General features: G+C 40.3%; 1 protein-coding gene across 1 annotated transcript in view; it reads right to left on the bottom strand.

Moving 5' to 3' along the window:
* Positions 1–5,033: 5,033 nt before the first annotated feature.
* The window catches only part of ACSL5 (acyl-CoA synthetase long chain family member 5), a 39,859-nt gene continuing 29,607 nt past the window's right edge, over positions 5,034–15,285 (bottom strand). Inside the window, exons 8-21 of the mRNA XM_056849291.1 lie at positions 14,667–14,699; positions 14,531–14,582; positions 13,616–13,689; positions 13,439–13,513; positions 12,486–12,620; positions 11,989–12,123; positions 11,784–11,879; positions 10,865–10,937; positions 8,934–9,022; positions 8,729–8,845; positions 8,446–8,589; positions 8,033–8,134; positions 6,009–6,080; positions 5,034–5,186 (exon numbers count right to left, since the gene is read on the bottom strand). Of these exons, the coding sequence (XP_056705269.1) occupies positions 5,049–5,186; positions 6,009–6,080; positions 8,033–8,134; positions 8,446–8,589; positions 8,729–8,845; positions 8,934–9,022; positions 10,865–10,937; positions 11,784–11,879; positions 11,989–12,123; positions 12,486–12,620; positions 13,439–13,513; positions 13,616–13,689; positions 14,531–14,582; positions 14,667–14,699 (1,335 nt within the window). The 3' untranslated portion in view covers positions 5,034–5,048. The remainder of the gene's footprint in view (positions 5,187–6,008; positions 6,081–8,032; positions 8,135–8,445; positions 8,590–8,728; positions 8,846–8,933; positions 9,023–10,864; positions 10,938–11,783; positions 11,880–11,988; positions 12,124–12,485; positions 12,621–13,438; positions 13,514–13,615; positions 13,690–14,530; positions 14,583–14,666; positions 14,700–15,285) is intronic.

The following is a 15,285-nucleotide window of genomic DNA, read 5'->3' as shown; positions in this document are numbered from 1 at the left end:
CATGCATACTTGAGCATATTTTCAAGTTGCTTAGGCCTAAAGATTAATTTTCTTCCCTTTGATTTGCTAAAGTGAACAAGGCCATCCATCTTCCACCTGTCTAAAATGTTTCTTTCAACAACTGCTTCCGCTGCAGTAACAGAAAGTAGGTAGATTACTAATCCAGGCTCATTAAAGATGGATGCTATACCATACAATGAAGAGGAAACAAGTATGGGTCAGATGCCTATAGAAACAGGAACGTAGGCAGGTATATGTGTTTGAAGCAGGAAGCTGGGTTTGTGTCACTGCTTGTTCAACAACTGCTATGTTTCCTCCTGGGATGACCTCTACCTTTGCTTTAGGTGGACTGCTGAAAAATACATAGCAATAGAGCCTCCGTCTTTAAGAAATTGGTTTTAAGCTGGAAACGGCACTGAGAGGGTGCTTTCTGATAACATAGCCCCCCCCCCCAGTTTCAGTGTACCTTCTGAGGACCCTAACCTTGATCCATGAAAGAAAGGACTGTACCTAGAGGAATGTATAGGTTTGGATTCTTCAACAGCAGAAGAGAATTTTTTTAAAATTCAGTTCTACTGTAACGGCAAGTGCTGGATTTCTATTCCCAGCCAATGTTGCTGTGTTTTGAATAGGCTATTAGATGCTGTTATCATGATTTGGTCAAAGGAAGTCATTACTGAGACTGCTGCACTATGCTATGTCTTGCACTAAGGGAAATGCAAGCCAGGATACAGTTAAATTGGCTTGAAAAAATTACATGTGATGATGTGTTTTTCTACCTGTAAAGTTTTTATGGCTGTGAAGAAGAGTTTTGAAATATGAGCTTTAAACCCACTACCTTATTAGAGCTTTTGGTCAGCAACACTGACAAAGGAAAATGAGGTATTTACATTTAATACAAATACAATCAGTGGAACATCAGCTTTCAACTAGCTGAATTCAAAGGTTATTTTCCACTTCAGATACAATTTCTGATGTCAGAGGCAATATTCAGATGGTAGGGAAGCACTGTTATACTCCCCCCCCCCACTTCATCAGCATCTGGCTGGCCTCTGATATCGTGCTTCACCGAGATGGAATGTGGTCTACTCACATTTGTTGAGGGAACACTAGAATGTGAATAGCTTCCTCATGGCTGTTTTATCTCCATATGGAGGAGAGAAAGAGGAAGAAGATTTGACACAAGTGCTTCCTGTTGATAACCTCTTGTTAAGGGCTTAGGAATTTCTCACAATGATAGGGTCGTAGAAGAAACTATATCTGATCACAGACCAGGCTTAGAATACTGAAGTCATATGTTTTGGTGTTGATATTTGATATTGTTGTTTTAACCTTAATTGAGATATTGTAAGAGGCAACACACAGTCTATAGCTAGATCGCAGTGAAAGACAGACCATTTAACCTGGCGGTATACAGACAGTCTTTTGTGCCTGTGTATATCCCAGCTGCTACAAAGACAGGCTGTTAAGGTTTAAGCTGAGCTACACTGTTTCGGTCTGACATCTTTCATTTCCACTTACAGCACAGGGAGGCTATTCTCCAATATCATCTTTTTCTATCAAGGTGAGGTGACAAACACATAAAACCTTACTCAATACCCGTGGAGATGGGGAAGAGGATTTTCTCCCACCTAGAAGCAAAACAGGAAAACAGACTGAGAACTCAAGGAATTATCTACCACTTATAAAGATCAAGTACTATGCTCAACATATCTGTACCGTGTCCAAGTCTTTGCTCAAAGAAGAAACAAGAGCTTGAGAAACTCACAACAGTTGCTCATGTTTCTATGACAAAACTGGTGTCTGGCAGTTTGGAATAAGATCCATGTGTCCTGTTGAATTAGGACCCTAATTTTTCCAAGCTGTCTTGAGGTTTAGTTGGCTTTATCCCCACCTATATAGAGATCTTCAATGTTTTACAACACTTTAAAGTGGCAGAAAAGTAGGGCAACCTATTAATTTTTTAGCAAGTGAATGTATTGCTTGCCTTATAACCTGTCTTTAAAAAAACTTAAAGAATCTTCAGAAATCTATATACCAGAAATGTAGCAGAGAATTCCAGTATCGTGCAAACAAGAACAGAAAGGGTTTTGCATGTCTGGTTCTCAACACTCTGCGTAGGACATCTACTTAAGTGTAATCAGCAAAGAATCGGCTGCAGCATCATGAGTGCTTCAGTCCAATTAAGCATCGTCTTGCGTTTGCAAATATAGGTCTTCAAAATTGTTAACTTAAAGGTATATTGGAGGGGTAGGAAGGATGCTGCAATAACCAGTATGTGAAAGGAAAACCAGACAAATTGTTGCAGGATTAAAAGACTTGTCGGAGGTTGACAATAATGCCAAGTGTGAACCATGCATGTGTTTGACAGTGCACTAACAATTGTGCAGGGTATTCATGTCTATTACTTGTGGTAATCCCATGTGTGCCACTTCCTAATACAGTATTTGCAGTAACAATTATTAAACATGTCAGTTAGTAGTAGTATGAAACGAAAGAGTTACTGTTGCAGGATCTCAGTTTATAGTGGCTCTTCTTTGATGTAATTTGACTAACTCTAAAAGGCTGCAGACCCTTGATCTAGTGCTGTTCATCTCAGCTGTACTGATTAAACTTCATGAGTAGCCTTAGGGTATGTACTTCTATAACAATTGGATCTACTTGGGAGCTTTCTGAGAACAGTGGATTAGCTACTTTTGAGGCTATGCTGGGCTAGGTATCAATTGCTTAACTTTGCTCTCACCACCACTTTGGTATTTAAGCCTGTTCCTGTACAGTCTGTGTACAACGTATACTTGACTTTATATACGTATTGATTAATTCTCAAATTACATTCAACATATGTACAATTGAACATGTAACAAACCCTATGTTTTTATCCAGGCACTGATCCCCAGTTTAGTTTGTAGAGTGAGTGTATGCTTGCTGTTTTTTACAAACAAGTGTACACACATACATGCAGATTGTACATATATTCACTATAAAATAAATGGCTTGGACCTTTCAAGGCACCTTGTTTTAACAGTAGGTAAAAGGGGTGGCTTATTTGATTGACCTTTCAAATTCTTAACAAGTAAAATAAGAGAACACCTAATGTAAGATGAGCTGTGAAGTTCTGTAGCTAGTTAATAAAAGCTGAACAAAAAGTGAGAATCCAACCTTTCAACTTTCTACCTCCTTACTTGCAAGACCCTTTATTTGGAACAGGAATGACAGTTTTTATATACTAAGCTTTGATTCATGAAAGTGTAACAGCTAAACTTAGACCCAAAAAAGATTAATATTGATGTCTGTTTTGGGATAAGCAGCTTCCTTTCTTAACCTGAAGCTCTCTGCTAGCTGGACAATCCTTTATGTTGACAACTGAAAATTTCCTCAATGGTTGTAAATTGTTGATAACCCCTTCACAATATACTGTCTTTCCTAAGACTGGAAGGAATTCATGCAATTTACACATGAGAACATATTACAGTTAATTGTAAAAAGTACTCAATTTCGAAACACATAAAGACTGTAGAAAAAAAACTTGGCAGAAGATTTAAGCATACAACTCAGGTAGAAAGAATTTTTACTCCTTGAATGAACTCTAAGACAATTGGAAGTTGATAGGTTTGTGCATCTGTAATTTGGAATATGTTATGCAGTGCTAGTAGTATGCCATCAGGTAAGAAATTACTGATTTGGTTAGGAGTTCCAAGCTTGAGGACTTGTTTCCCAAAACTCTTACCGCAGCTGCCAAGAACCTGCCTGCTACTATGCAGATTAGAAGCAAAAATTTTAAATATACCCCCAGGGCTCTACTGTGCAGTATCAATCTAACCAATGTAGTTATAAAAGTGGATCCAACATCACCACTGTTCTTCTCCAATAATGGTGCTTGCCTAATAAGTAAAAGCTAAAAAAAACAATGTTAAACAATGAAGAAAGCCGACAGGAAGAAAGTAGATTTCTTTGAAATGTGGTGTTGAAGGAGAGTGTAATGGATACCAAGGACTGCCAAAAAAACAAATAAGTGGATTATAGATCAAATCAAGCCTGAATTGTCCCTAGTAGCTAAAATGACTAAATGGAGGCTATTGTACTTTGGTCACATTATGAGAAGACAAGAATCACTGGAAAAGACAATAATGTTAGGAAAAGTGGAAGGCAGCAGGAAAAGAAGGACCCAACATGAGATGGATTGACTCTGTAAAGGAAGCCATGGCCCCTCAATTTGCAAGACCTGAGAAAGGCTGTTGACGATAGGACATTTTGGAGGACATTGATTCATAGGGTCACCATGAGTTGGAAGCGATTTGACGGCACTTAGTTAACACACACAACAAATGCTCTGGATTAAGATGTTCTAGCCAAAATATTGCCATATGACAGTGCAATGTTTTTATTTTTCACATATTCAAGTCATTTTGCAGGAATACGGTTATTTGAGGCTTTAGAAGAAATATGGATTTCCCAACTAAAAAAGGTAGATGCATTTATGGCTGCCATCACAATTAAGACCCTCAAGGTTCATGGCTTTGCCCTGCACGCATGTTATACAAAGCCAGAGATGACATGACTATGCGAATGCAGTGTTAAATGCTTGTAATCAGACAGAATCATACTTCAATAGGGTAGAGCCATTCAGTAAGGATTAGACCAAGTATACCATTCCCACAGAGTCAAGCCACTCCAATACCTCATTTTGACCTGTACGCCCACACCACAGAAAGTTCTTTCTTCCAGAGATATTTTCCCATACAGCTGTTTTATCCATAAGAACAGTCACACTCAAGTATACCATCAAGGCCATTTTTCAGTTTTGATTAAATAATCAGTAAGCGACAAGGTAGTAATTTTTGAGGAAACAGGACACTTTCTCCAATTGCTTTGACCATCTCAAGCCAGTAGTCTTTACTTAAGGACCTTGCTGATTTCATACAAATTACTATGTGGAATTTCTTTTCTTTTAGAGTCACCGGATGATTAAGGAAATAAGACTTTTCAGTTTCCTGGTGAGTGCTTTTGTAGTCCATTGTAAGCTTACATCCAAGCTAGCCTTTGCCTCCTTACATATTAGAAGCGTAAAGGGCATCAATCTGGTTCCTGAAGCGTTTCGATACCTCTGCTCTCTTTGCCTTTAGTGTTGGGGTCAAGAGTCCATTTTCAACTGAGAACATTTCTGGATGAAGGTAGATGTCCTTTATCTAGTTGCAGAGAGAGTATCATAAAACACCTGCATTTGGAGTGCCAGACTAATTTGCTTGATGCACTACAACATACAGTTTGACACAGAACATAACTTTCTGACCTGACAGAAACTACTGTACTAGTGTGATTTCCCCCCCTGAACTAGGAAGTCTGTACTCTTAAGCAATGCCCCATTCCCTATACAACCCTACAGTAAGACGGCTTCATAGTGTCAGCCATCAATTTTATACAACAGTCCACATTCCCCTTATTTCATCTCCTTTGAGGTAAAGAAATCAACATTTGTTTGATTAGGAGCTTAAGATTTATTACAATACATAGCACAATATACACATTCATCCAGCTCTCTACCTCAGCAGCTGAGAAGATAAACACATAGCAATAGTTAAAAAAACAGGGAAGTAATAGACTTGTCAAAGATCAGCCACAGAGTTTGAGCAACATGGCCTAGAATAACGTGCAATCCCTTTCATTGGCCCTCCTCAACTTGCTCTTGGGAGCCCAGTGGCAAGTTTTAAGGTCAACTTGGTTTCACCCTAAAATCTAAAGTCCTTTCCTATCAAAACATCCATTCCGTTTGTTCCTAGACACAGCAGAACAAAGGAAGGAATCACAGACTTCAGCCTTTTGTACCAGAGGCATTATTATATTCTCATTTATGCATTGAAGCCAGTCCCATTAGATTTCACCGAAATCTTTTTCCAAGTCAAATGCACTGAGTACATCTGCTTTTGCCAAGTTCTACTTTAGATCACACACTTGAAAGCCATTTACCTGAAATAGCCTACAGCAAGAGCCCAAGTAAATAAGCTACTTACCTGTTCAAAAGACTTAAGGCCAGCTTCTTTCCCCAGCTTGATCATGTCATCCACAATAGCTTTTTTCACTGCCTAAAATAAAATGTAGCAACAGTATTTTATTTAGTATGTTGTAGTGTCAGGCCAGTCACCCTAATAATCCCTCTTTCCTTTGTATCCAAGATTTAAAAGTTCATCTGTGGCTGGCTCAATGGCAAGATAATTGTCACATCCTGGGAAGAAACATACAGATGGCCTCAAAGACTGGCGCTTCTGACAACTGACCAGCTAGCAGAATGATCCACAAATAGTTCCCCCTCATCTTTAAATAGGCCTATGAATTCCTTATCTGACAAGGTAAAGGAAGAGCCCCCCAGTTTTCCATTGCAACTAAGCCAAATGCACAACTAAGTCCATATTTTCAGTTTATCTGAAACAGGAGATCCCAAAGACATGATCCTTTGTTATATTCCTGATCCTCACTAGAGGACCGCTGAATCCTGACCGTCGGTTAGTGAATGGCCTACTGCATTGTTCACATAACTTCACATTTCTTCTTCTCCCACCCACTATTCTTGTCTACATTGCTAAGATTTGGTGCACAGTTATTCTCACACACACCTTGTATGAAGCTCTTCAGAAGAAACAGAGGCAGACACTCTGCCTGTGACTTGCTTGGGCAGAAAAGTCTGATGACCACAGTATCAAACAGTTATTTGCCCAGAACCATATATAACCTTTTATGGAACACCACTTCTAAACAAAGCTGATGTGCATGCACAACTGCTGAATAAACTAGAAGTGTGCAAAAAATTTTTTTTTCAGATGCAGGTATATTAGACCTGAAAATATCAGTATTTCCTCATTTCAATACCAATAAGGTATTTGGATTTTCTTCAGGAATCTGCATTTATTGCTATTATTCCCTATGGGGGAACTTTCCAGGTGGCTGAATGTTGTTTTTGAAGGTGCAGGCACCAAAACTGCAGCAGAGCGGCTGGTGCCTGTCCTTTAAATAACCCCCAAATTTCAAGTAGGTTGGACCAAGGAGTCCAATTCTATGGTCCCCTGAACAGGGTGCCCCCCAGTCGTCCTCCATTATTTCCTTTGGAATAAGGGGGGGGGGAACCTTCAAACTGCTACCAGGCAAAAGCCATACTTGCAAGCAGCAATCACTGGTCAAATCAAGCCTCCCATGGAAGAACCAAAACAAGCCCAACAAACCCAGAAATCTCACTAGAACCACAAGCCGATGTGCCAAGCCAAACAGAACCAAAAGGAATCTCTGCAGTTAAACATCTGGTGGGGGCACTTTTGCAAGCCCAACAGAACCAGTGGCAATGTACAGAAGCCCAGCAGAAACCAGAGCCGCTGTGGCAGTGCAAGCCCAACGGAACCAATGGAAAAGTAGAAGATCTCAGCAGAACAAATCCAAGCAAGCAAAGGGGGGGGGGAGTGTTGCAAGCCCAAAAGAGCTAATGGCAATGTACAGACTGCCCAGCAGAACCCAGTGCCCTGTAGCTGTGCAAGATCAACAGGACTAATGTCACACTAGAGAAGAACAAATCCAAGCACTGAGCAGCAAGCAACACTGTAAAAACCACAAAGAGAACATAAAACAACTCTTGCAAGGGGAAGGAGAAATCCCACTTGAAACTGACAAAGAACCTTGAAACTGACAGAAGCAGCCTGGCAAACCCATAGAACTCCAGATGCAGAAGGGAAAAAAGGGAGGGGGAACCATCCCTGGGGGCCAGCAAACATGAGCTCCCGATCTTCCCAGGAAATCCCTAACATTTCTGGGATTTCAGGACTATTTTTTCAGTTTCTGGAAAAATCCCAGAAATATTTGGGAGACCTGAATATACCCGAAAAATACCTATAAGGTGGTTTTTGGATATATTTTTGGTTTGGGTGTATCTGAATGCACACCCCTAAAATCAACAGTACAGCCAGTGCCCATATCATCCCAGTTAGATCTAGATTTGATCAGAACACAACTCAAGATCAGACGTTTTCCTCAATGAGAAAAAAGTGGTACTTACTACATTTTTGCACAGTTCTTCGTATGAACCCTTCACTCCCAACTTTGTTGCAAACTCTGGAAGAGTCTCTGCGTCAGGAACTACCACACCAACCAAGAAAGACTTTGGGAAGGCAAGCAGATAAGTCAGGCTCCTGATCACTACCCATCCAATTTCTAAGAACATGTTTACAATACATATAAGCCCTTTCTGGTTTGGGGGCAGAAGTCTCTACGTGTCATTTCATGTTAGGAAGGTGCTCTGTTCCTATGAACATGCCACCCACTAGGTCTGTATTATATCTATATCCCCCTTGTAGCCTAGTGAATCTACAAAACATGTCTCAAGATGACACAATTTGGACAAGGATCTGTCCACAGAGTGACCAGGTAAACATCTCCCTGAAGTCTAGCTCTACAGAAATGTGCCATTACCTGTAAGCTTTCCCCATGCACAAAGACCTGTGCTACAGACGCACTTCTGATGTAGATGTTTTCTATTTTCTCTGGTGCAATGTACTCTCCTTGAGCAAGTTTGAAAATGTTCTTTTTTCTGTCAATGATCTTCAAGGCTCCAGTCTGTGAACAAGAGTTAGTGCATCTGATATAATTTATATTCAGTGTATTCCAAGCTCTAATTGTTAAATATATTGCTTGCCGGAGACTCCAATGACATCTTAAAGACTAATGACATTTATTTCAATATGAGCTTTCTTACCGGTAACCATTTCCCAATGTCTCCAGTATGAAGCCACCCATCCTTATCAAGGGCTTCTGCTGTTTTCTCTAGATCCTTTAGGTAACCCTTGAATACATTTGGCCCCTTAATGCAAATCTACAGAAGATAAAACTGAGTTTTAGTCTCATCTCCATTTATGAATAAGGTTAAGTTCACATTTTTTTTAACCAGAAAAATAGCTCACCTCCCCTTCATTGTTAGCTGCAAAGTAGTTCATTTCAGCAACATCATCAAGCTTTATGAGGTTGCAGGCAAGTGGCGGCCCAACATGGTCTGGAAGAGACCATCCACAACATTTAAAGATCTGCTCTGTACAATATCTTCTTTACCCCATCTTGTCAGCCATTTAAGACAGCATGATCTCCAGAGTAGTGAAATATAGCATAGTTCAAGAGTAAGCTTTGTCAGTTTGCCTGCTCGTCCTTGCTGTCCTGCACAGCAACTATTATGTTCTCAGTTTTATTTATTTATTAGATTTTAAACCCACCCTTTCCTGGTCAGGCTCAGGGTGGCTCACATCCAAGTATAATTATCAATGTAATTTCAATTAAAATACAAACAGTATAACAATAAATATAATTAAAAACCTATAATATCTCTTAACAGTTCAACAGATTAAAACCGAGAAATCCAATGACACCTTTAATATTAGTACAGATGGTGTCACAGCCAGGTGAAAGGCGGTATTGGTCGATGGAAAGGATGGAGCAGGTGGCATAGGAAGGTCAGGCATGATGTCACCGTCGCTGCCCTCAACCATAGGCCTGGCGGAACATCTCTTTCTTACAGGCCCTGTGGAATTGATCTAAGTCCAACAGGTGGGCTCCAGAGTTCCACCAGGCTGCAGCAGAGCCAAAAAGGCTTTGGTCTTGGTGGAGGACAGCCGGATATTTCTTGGGCCGGGGATCACTAGTGGGTTGCTATTTAATGAGCAGAGTGCTCTTTGAGGGATGTATCGGGAGAGGCAGTCCCGAAGTATGACGGTCCCAGACCATTTAGGTCCCAGATTGTTTTTCCACAGTGGCTTAAATTATGTGTACCTGAAACATCAAGGTGTTTACTTTTCCTTAAATTTAGATGTGTAATCATATTTGGATGCCTAACGTGCTTAGTTCAGGGCAAAGGATTCTATTTTATTATAGAGGAACAGAAGCTTATCTCCATTGACTCACAAAATTTAAGTGATCACCAATATCAGTAGAACTTAATATTTTGATTGGTTCTTGTGGGTTATCCGGGCTGTGTAACCGTGGTCTTGGTATTTTCTTTCCTGACGTTTCGCCAGCAGCTGTGGCAGGCATCTTCAGAGGAGTAACACTGAAGGACAGTGTCAAGTTGTAGGAAGAGTAATATATATAGTCAGAAAGGGGTTGGGTTGAGCTGAATCATTGTCCTGCAAAAAGTATCAAAGGTAATGTGCTAATCATTGTCCTGTAAGTATCAAGATAATGTGCTCATGAGGGTGTGGTATGTTAATATGGAACCATTGTATCCTGAAGTGATCTGTTAATGTGTGAAATCCAAAGCTAATCTGCTTGGCTATTGCCAAGCAGATTAGCCATGCAGATTAGTTTTGGATTTCACACATTAACAGATCACTTCAGGATACAATGGTTCCATATTAACATACCACACCCTCATTAGCACATTATCTTGATACTTACAGGACAATGATTAGCACATTACCTTTGATACTTTTTGCAGGACAATGATTCAGCTCAACCCAACCCCTTTCTGACTATATATTACTCTTCCTACACACTTGATACTGAGACACACTGTCCTTCAGTGTTACTCCTCTGAAGATGCCTGCCACAGCTGATGGCGAAACGTCAGGAAAGAAAATACCAAGACCACGGCTACACAGCCTGGATAACCCACAAGAACCAATGAACTCTGACCGTGAGAGCCTTCGACAATATTTTAATATTTTGAAATTCTCTTATATCTATATTCCCAGACACAAATGAATACACATACACTATCCTTATTCTGAAGATGTTCTTCCCAGAGCTCAGGCGACACCACTGTACTCACATACGTCCCTTTCCACACATACATCCATATTCTAAAGTGACTAACTCATCTATACTGTGTTTTGAAAAGCAGCCCTACCTGTTGTCCAGTCTCCTGCTAATGAGAAAGTGCAGCCAGCAGTGCATTCTGTTTGACCATATGCTTCAAAAATCTGATTAGGAAAATTAGTGTTAAATACGGCCTTCGAGATCCAACATGGATACCACATAAGAATTTTATCAAGTAGCTTAATCTTGATTAATCATGATTAGCAGACCAATATGTTATGTCAGTTGGCCTCCACGGTGTACTTGCTAAGCAGCAGAAGATAACATGAGTTCACAGTGCAAGATAGTATGAGAGAAACAGTCTCATGTTTTGAAAACGGATAAGCCTACTTGTTTAGCAAAGCAGTTCACTTTTATGTATTCTATTTAAAACATTTATTGGCTGCCTTTGTAAGCTATCTTGAGTTCTGCAAGGTAGAATGTAAACAAGACAACAAATTTGAAAACACATAAAACACACCACAATTTAAAATTTCAATTAGGTCTGCCGATAAATAAAAACTAAATGAGTCAAATGCAGTCCTAAATGAAACTGTCTTCAACTGCCTCCTGAAGATCAAAAGTGAGGGCCAGTGTAAGCCAGGCATATCTTCCTGGGGAGGTTGTTCCATAATTATGGCGCTACCACCAAAAAGCCCCTCTACTGCATGCTCACCAGATGAGCTTCTTTGATTGGTGGAACAGGAGGGCATCTCCCTGTGATCTTAATTTCAAGGCAGGAACATATAGGGAAGATGGTCCTTCAGATGTCTACTTTAATGCAAGTCAGCTCCAGCAGTAAAAGTGCCTTCAAGTTTCATTAAATGGGTTACCACACTAAGTTCCTCAATATATTGCTCATTCATTTATTTCTTCATGCAAAGCCTTTTCCCAAGAACTCCCAATTTCTATAGAAATGACACTAACAGAATGAGGAAGTTCTAAGGAACTTATGATCCCCCAAATCTTACCTGGCATCCAAAAGCTGATCTGAGGAATCTCAAGACAGATGGAGATATTGGAGCAGCTCCAGTTACTACTACTCGCACTTTCCCACCCATGATGTCCTGTAAAGGGAATGAGGAGAATATTGTCATTATAAGCACCACTGCTACAGCACTGATTGCAAGAGACACAGCAAGTTTATCAGACAGACTTGGGTTGGTGTGTACCTACTTGAATTTTGTTGAATACTAGCTTGTCCCAGATACTCGTGTTTCGGAGAATGCCCTGCTTCACTTCAGCATGCTTCCTAGCCACAGCAATATTTAGCAGAAGACGTTTGAATGTCGTTTGAGCACCACTTTGTATCTGCAAGAGATTAATCCATTATCATTATCAGAAATACTGTGCATTAGCTATTTGCCTCTCACATGAAAGTTGTTAACTGAGCATCATTTGAGTTACTATCTTTTACCTTCAGCTTTGTGTTCAAAGTCATGGAATGAGGACTAGTATACTTTGAAGAGAACCCAGAGGTACCCACTTTCTAAAGACCTTGTGGTTCTTGCTCTCAAGCTTTGGTGTCCAAAGCTTTTTGTAATCTGTTTTTGTATACAAAGCGTGTTTCTACCTAGTTGTAATGAAGCATGTTTCTATCTAGCTGTAACGAAACTGGTTAAAACATATTCCTAAAATAGAGGGCACTTTGTCAGGTGACCAATAAATTGTACCTTGTCATAGATCCTGTTGAGCAGTCTTGGCACTACTGGAAAGATTGTTGGCTTCAGAGCTTTCATGTCATCTGTCAGAACTCTAATATCTCCTTGGAAGAACCCCACTCGTGCTCCACTGCTGTACATTACGGTCTAAAACATAAGCAGATGTTCTTCTGTATATTGTAAGAGTCTACCAGGACTACAACCACTCCAAGATGAGCCACCCAAGGAATTTGTCAAATAGTAGATATTTGGAATATTGGATATGTAAAGAGGAAATTAAAGCAAAGTGATCGCTGCAAGTTATTTGTTTATTAGAAGCTAGGTCTGCTGATTCTAGATGTGAAATTCAAATGTGCTTCCCCTTCCTATTGATCTAAAAAAATACTTGTGGTAACTAAATAACTACATTACTACTCCAAATCCTCATTTACCAATTACAAGGCCCAGAGGATGCCTGGGAAATGTAGGCTTGGTAGCTACTTTCATATAGGCATCCCTAGGGCTTATAGGCTGCACTCATTCTAGGCCTAGGATCATGACACATGTGAACAGAGATTGAATGGTAAGATATCCATTCACAAGATTAACAAAAGACTTGAAACACTGTAGTCAATTAAGCAGAAAGAAACACATTTTTGCCTATTAATTGCATAGAAAGCCAGCATATGGCTACAATTATAGCTAATTATGCCCCTTATAACCACTTATCCAATTGTCAAACATCAACAACAACAAAAGTGTAGGGCTGAATACTACCAATCACATATATGCATGCAAAGGAGATATTTTCACCAACTCCCCCCTCCTGTAGCAGACCTAACTCCCCTCATGATGTTCCTGAGCAGCAGCCCATGAGACATTTTGGGCTGCAGCTGGAAAAGCGAGAAAAATTAGTTCAGCAGACAAGATCCAAGACATTGTAAATGATTGTCTGGATGGCATGTAGAAACCAGGAATGCATTTACCTGCACTACCCTTTCAAACATGTGAGCCAAAGGAAGGTACGACACAGAGCAATCAGATGTTCGACAAGGAGATACCTGTACATGAGAAGCATATAGTTAGTTTGATACGACAGCATGAGGTTCATGTAGACTGCAACCTAAAAAACATTTACTTGGTACATGCATATGAGTGCTTACCTCTAGGCTCTTTAGGTAGGCTGCTGCATCAGCAACAACATTCTCATGTGTTAGCATGGCTCCTTTAGGATTACCTACACAGATATTTGAGAATGAGTATTTGTCTCTTCAGAGCCAGGAATCTCACACCTTTGGTTACAGACATGATAATATTATTAGCCCATCAGTTTACATGCCAGCTTGTTGGAGTATTAATCTTCTATCAACAGGGCAATACAGAACTGTAGAGGGCTGCTGAACGGGGTGGGGGAGGGGACTCTGAATTTCTGCATGTAGGACCCACATTAGTGGCTCATTGGGTAAACTTCAGAAGGGGTGCACATGTTGATTACTTCTCCCCTGTAAGCTGAATGGTACTTCTCCTACTATACCATCTGCTTTAGTAGGAGCTACTCATTTTCCATCTCCCAAGAGAAAAGTGAGCTAAATTTGGAGGGCTCTGCCAAGGTAATCTAAAGTTAATCCTCTTATAATAGCTGCCCCCTATTCACCTGGTAAATATGGAAAATATCATTTGGACCAAAGATATATCCCACTATCTCCTACATTTCACTTAAGCTGGATTCTCTCTCTCTGTGTTAAGTATAGTCAAGTTGCTTCTGACTTAAGGAGACCCTATGAATTAATGACCTCCAAAATGTCCCATCATTAAAAGCCTTGCTCAGGTCTTGCAAACTGAGGGCCATGGCTTCCTTGGTTGAGTCAACCATCTTATGCTGTGTCTTCAACTTTTTCCACTGCCTTCAACCTTTCCTAGCATTGTCTTTTCCAGGGAGTCTTGTCTTCTCATAATCTGACCAGAGTACAATAGCCTCAATTTAGTCATTTTAGCTTCTAGGGAGAGTTCAGTACAGTTGCACTGCAGCAGTTCTTTGACAGTGTTTGCATTTGTTCTGATGAACCCCTGCTACTTACCAGTGGTTCCACTGGTGAAACAGATAATACACAAATCCTCTGGTTTGGGGGGCTGAAACAAGAAATGACATCCAAATGTCAGGGGTGTGTTTTGTGGTGAACACTCACCGTTTAACTAGCATAGAAAAATACTTACAACTGGTCTGCTTAAGTTGTCTTTGCCCAATTTCTGTAAGAAGGGGGGAAAAGAGTATTTAGCAATGCTGCATGGATGGGGCAATTGAATAATCTTGCACCTTCTTAAGGCCATGAGGTTTCTCAAGAAAGAAGGGTTTTGTAATATGTTCAAAATATCCTTGAGGTCAATGTTTCATTAGGGCAAACAGGATGCACTCGTCCTGCTCATGCTTGCAGAGAAGTCCTGCCTTTACAGTTTGGTCTGTCACCTCAGAGACACAGTTGACAGAAACCCTACGAAGAGTTTGTGTACTAATATTGTCAGTGATTTATAAACTCACTCAAGATGAAACTTTGAGTGCTTCACATGAAGGGTTCCATCCTGAAAGTCCCACAAGCCATGGCCAAGTTAAGTTATATCCACTATTCTTAGTTTATGCACGCGTGCATATTTTAAGAATGGATACAGAGGCTAAAAAGGATAGACTGCCATAGGTAAAAGTAGCCTAGTCAAGAGGCCCAGAGACCCCAGTTGATGTTATCCCCTATAGCCATGGGCGTTTTATTGGTAAACTAGATGCCACAGGATTCTAGTGCACAGCCTTTAATCAGCCTCTACCCAGCTAAATCTTCTCTAG

The sequence above is a fragment of the Euleptes europaea genome, chromosome 5, assembly GCF_029931775.1.
Source record: "Euleptes europaea isolate rEulEur1 chromosome 5, rEulEur1.hap1, whole genome shotgun sequence".
In the NCBI taxonomy this organism is placed as follows: Eukaryota; Metazoa; Chordata; class Lepidosauria; order Squamata; family Sphaerodactylidae; genus Euleptes; species Euleptes europaea.
Note: the sequence above shows the minus strand (reverse complement) of the source record. Positions and strands in the feature narration are given on the sequence as shown.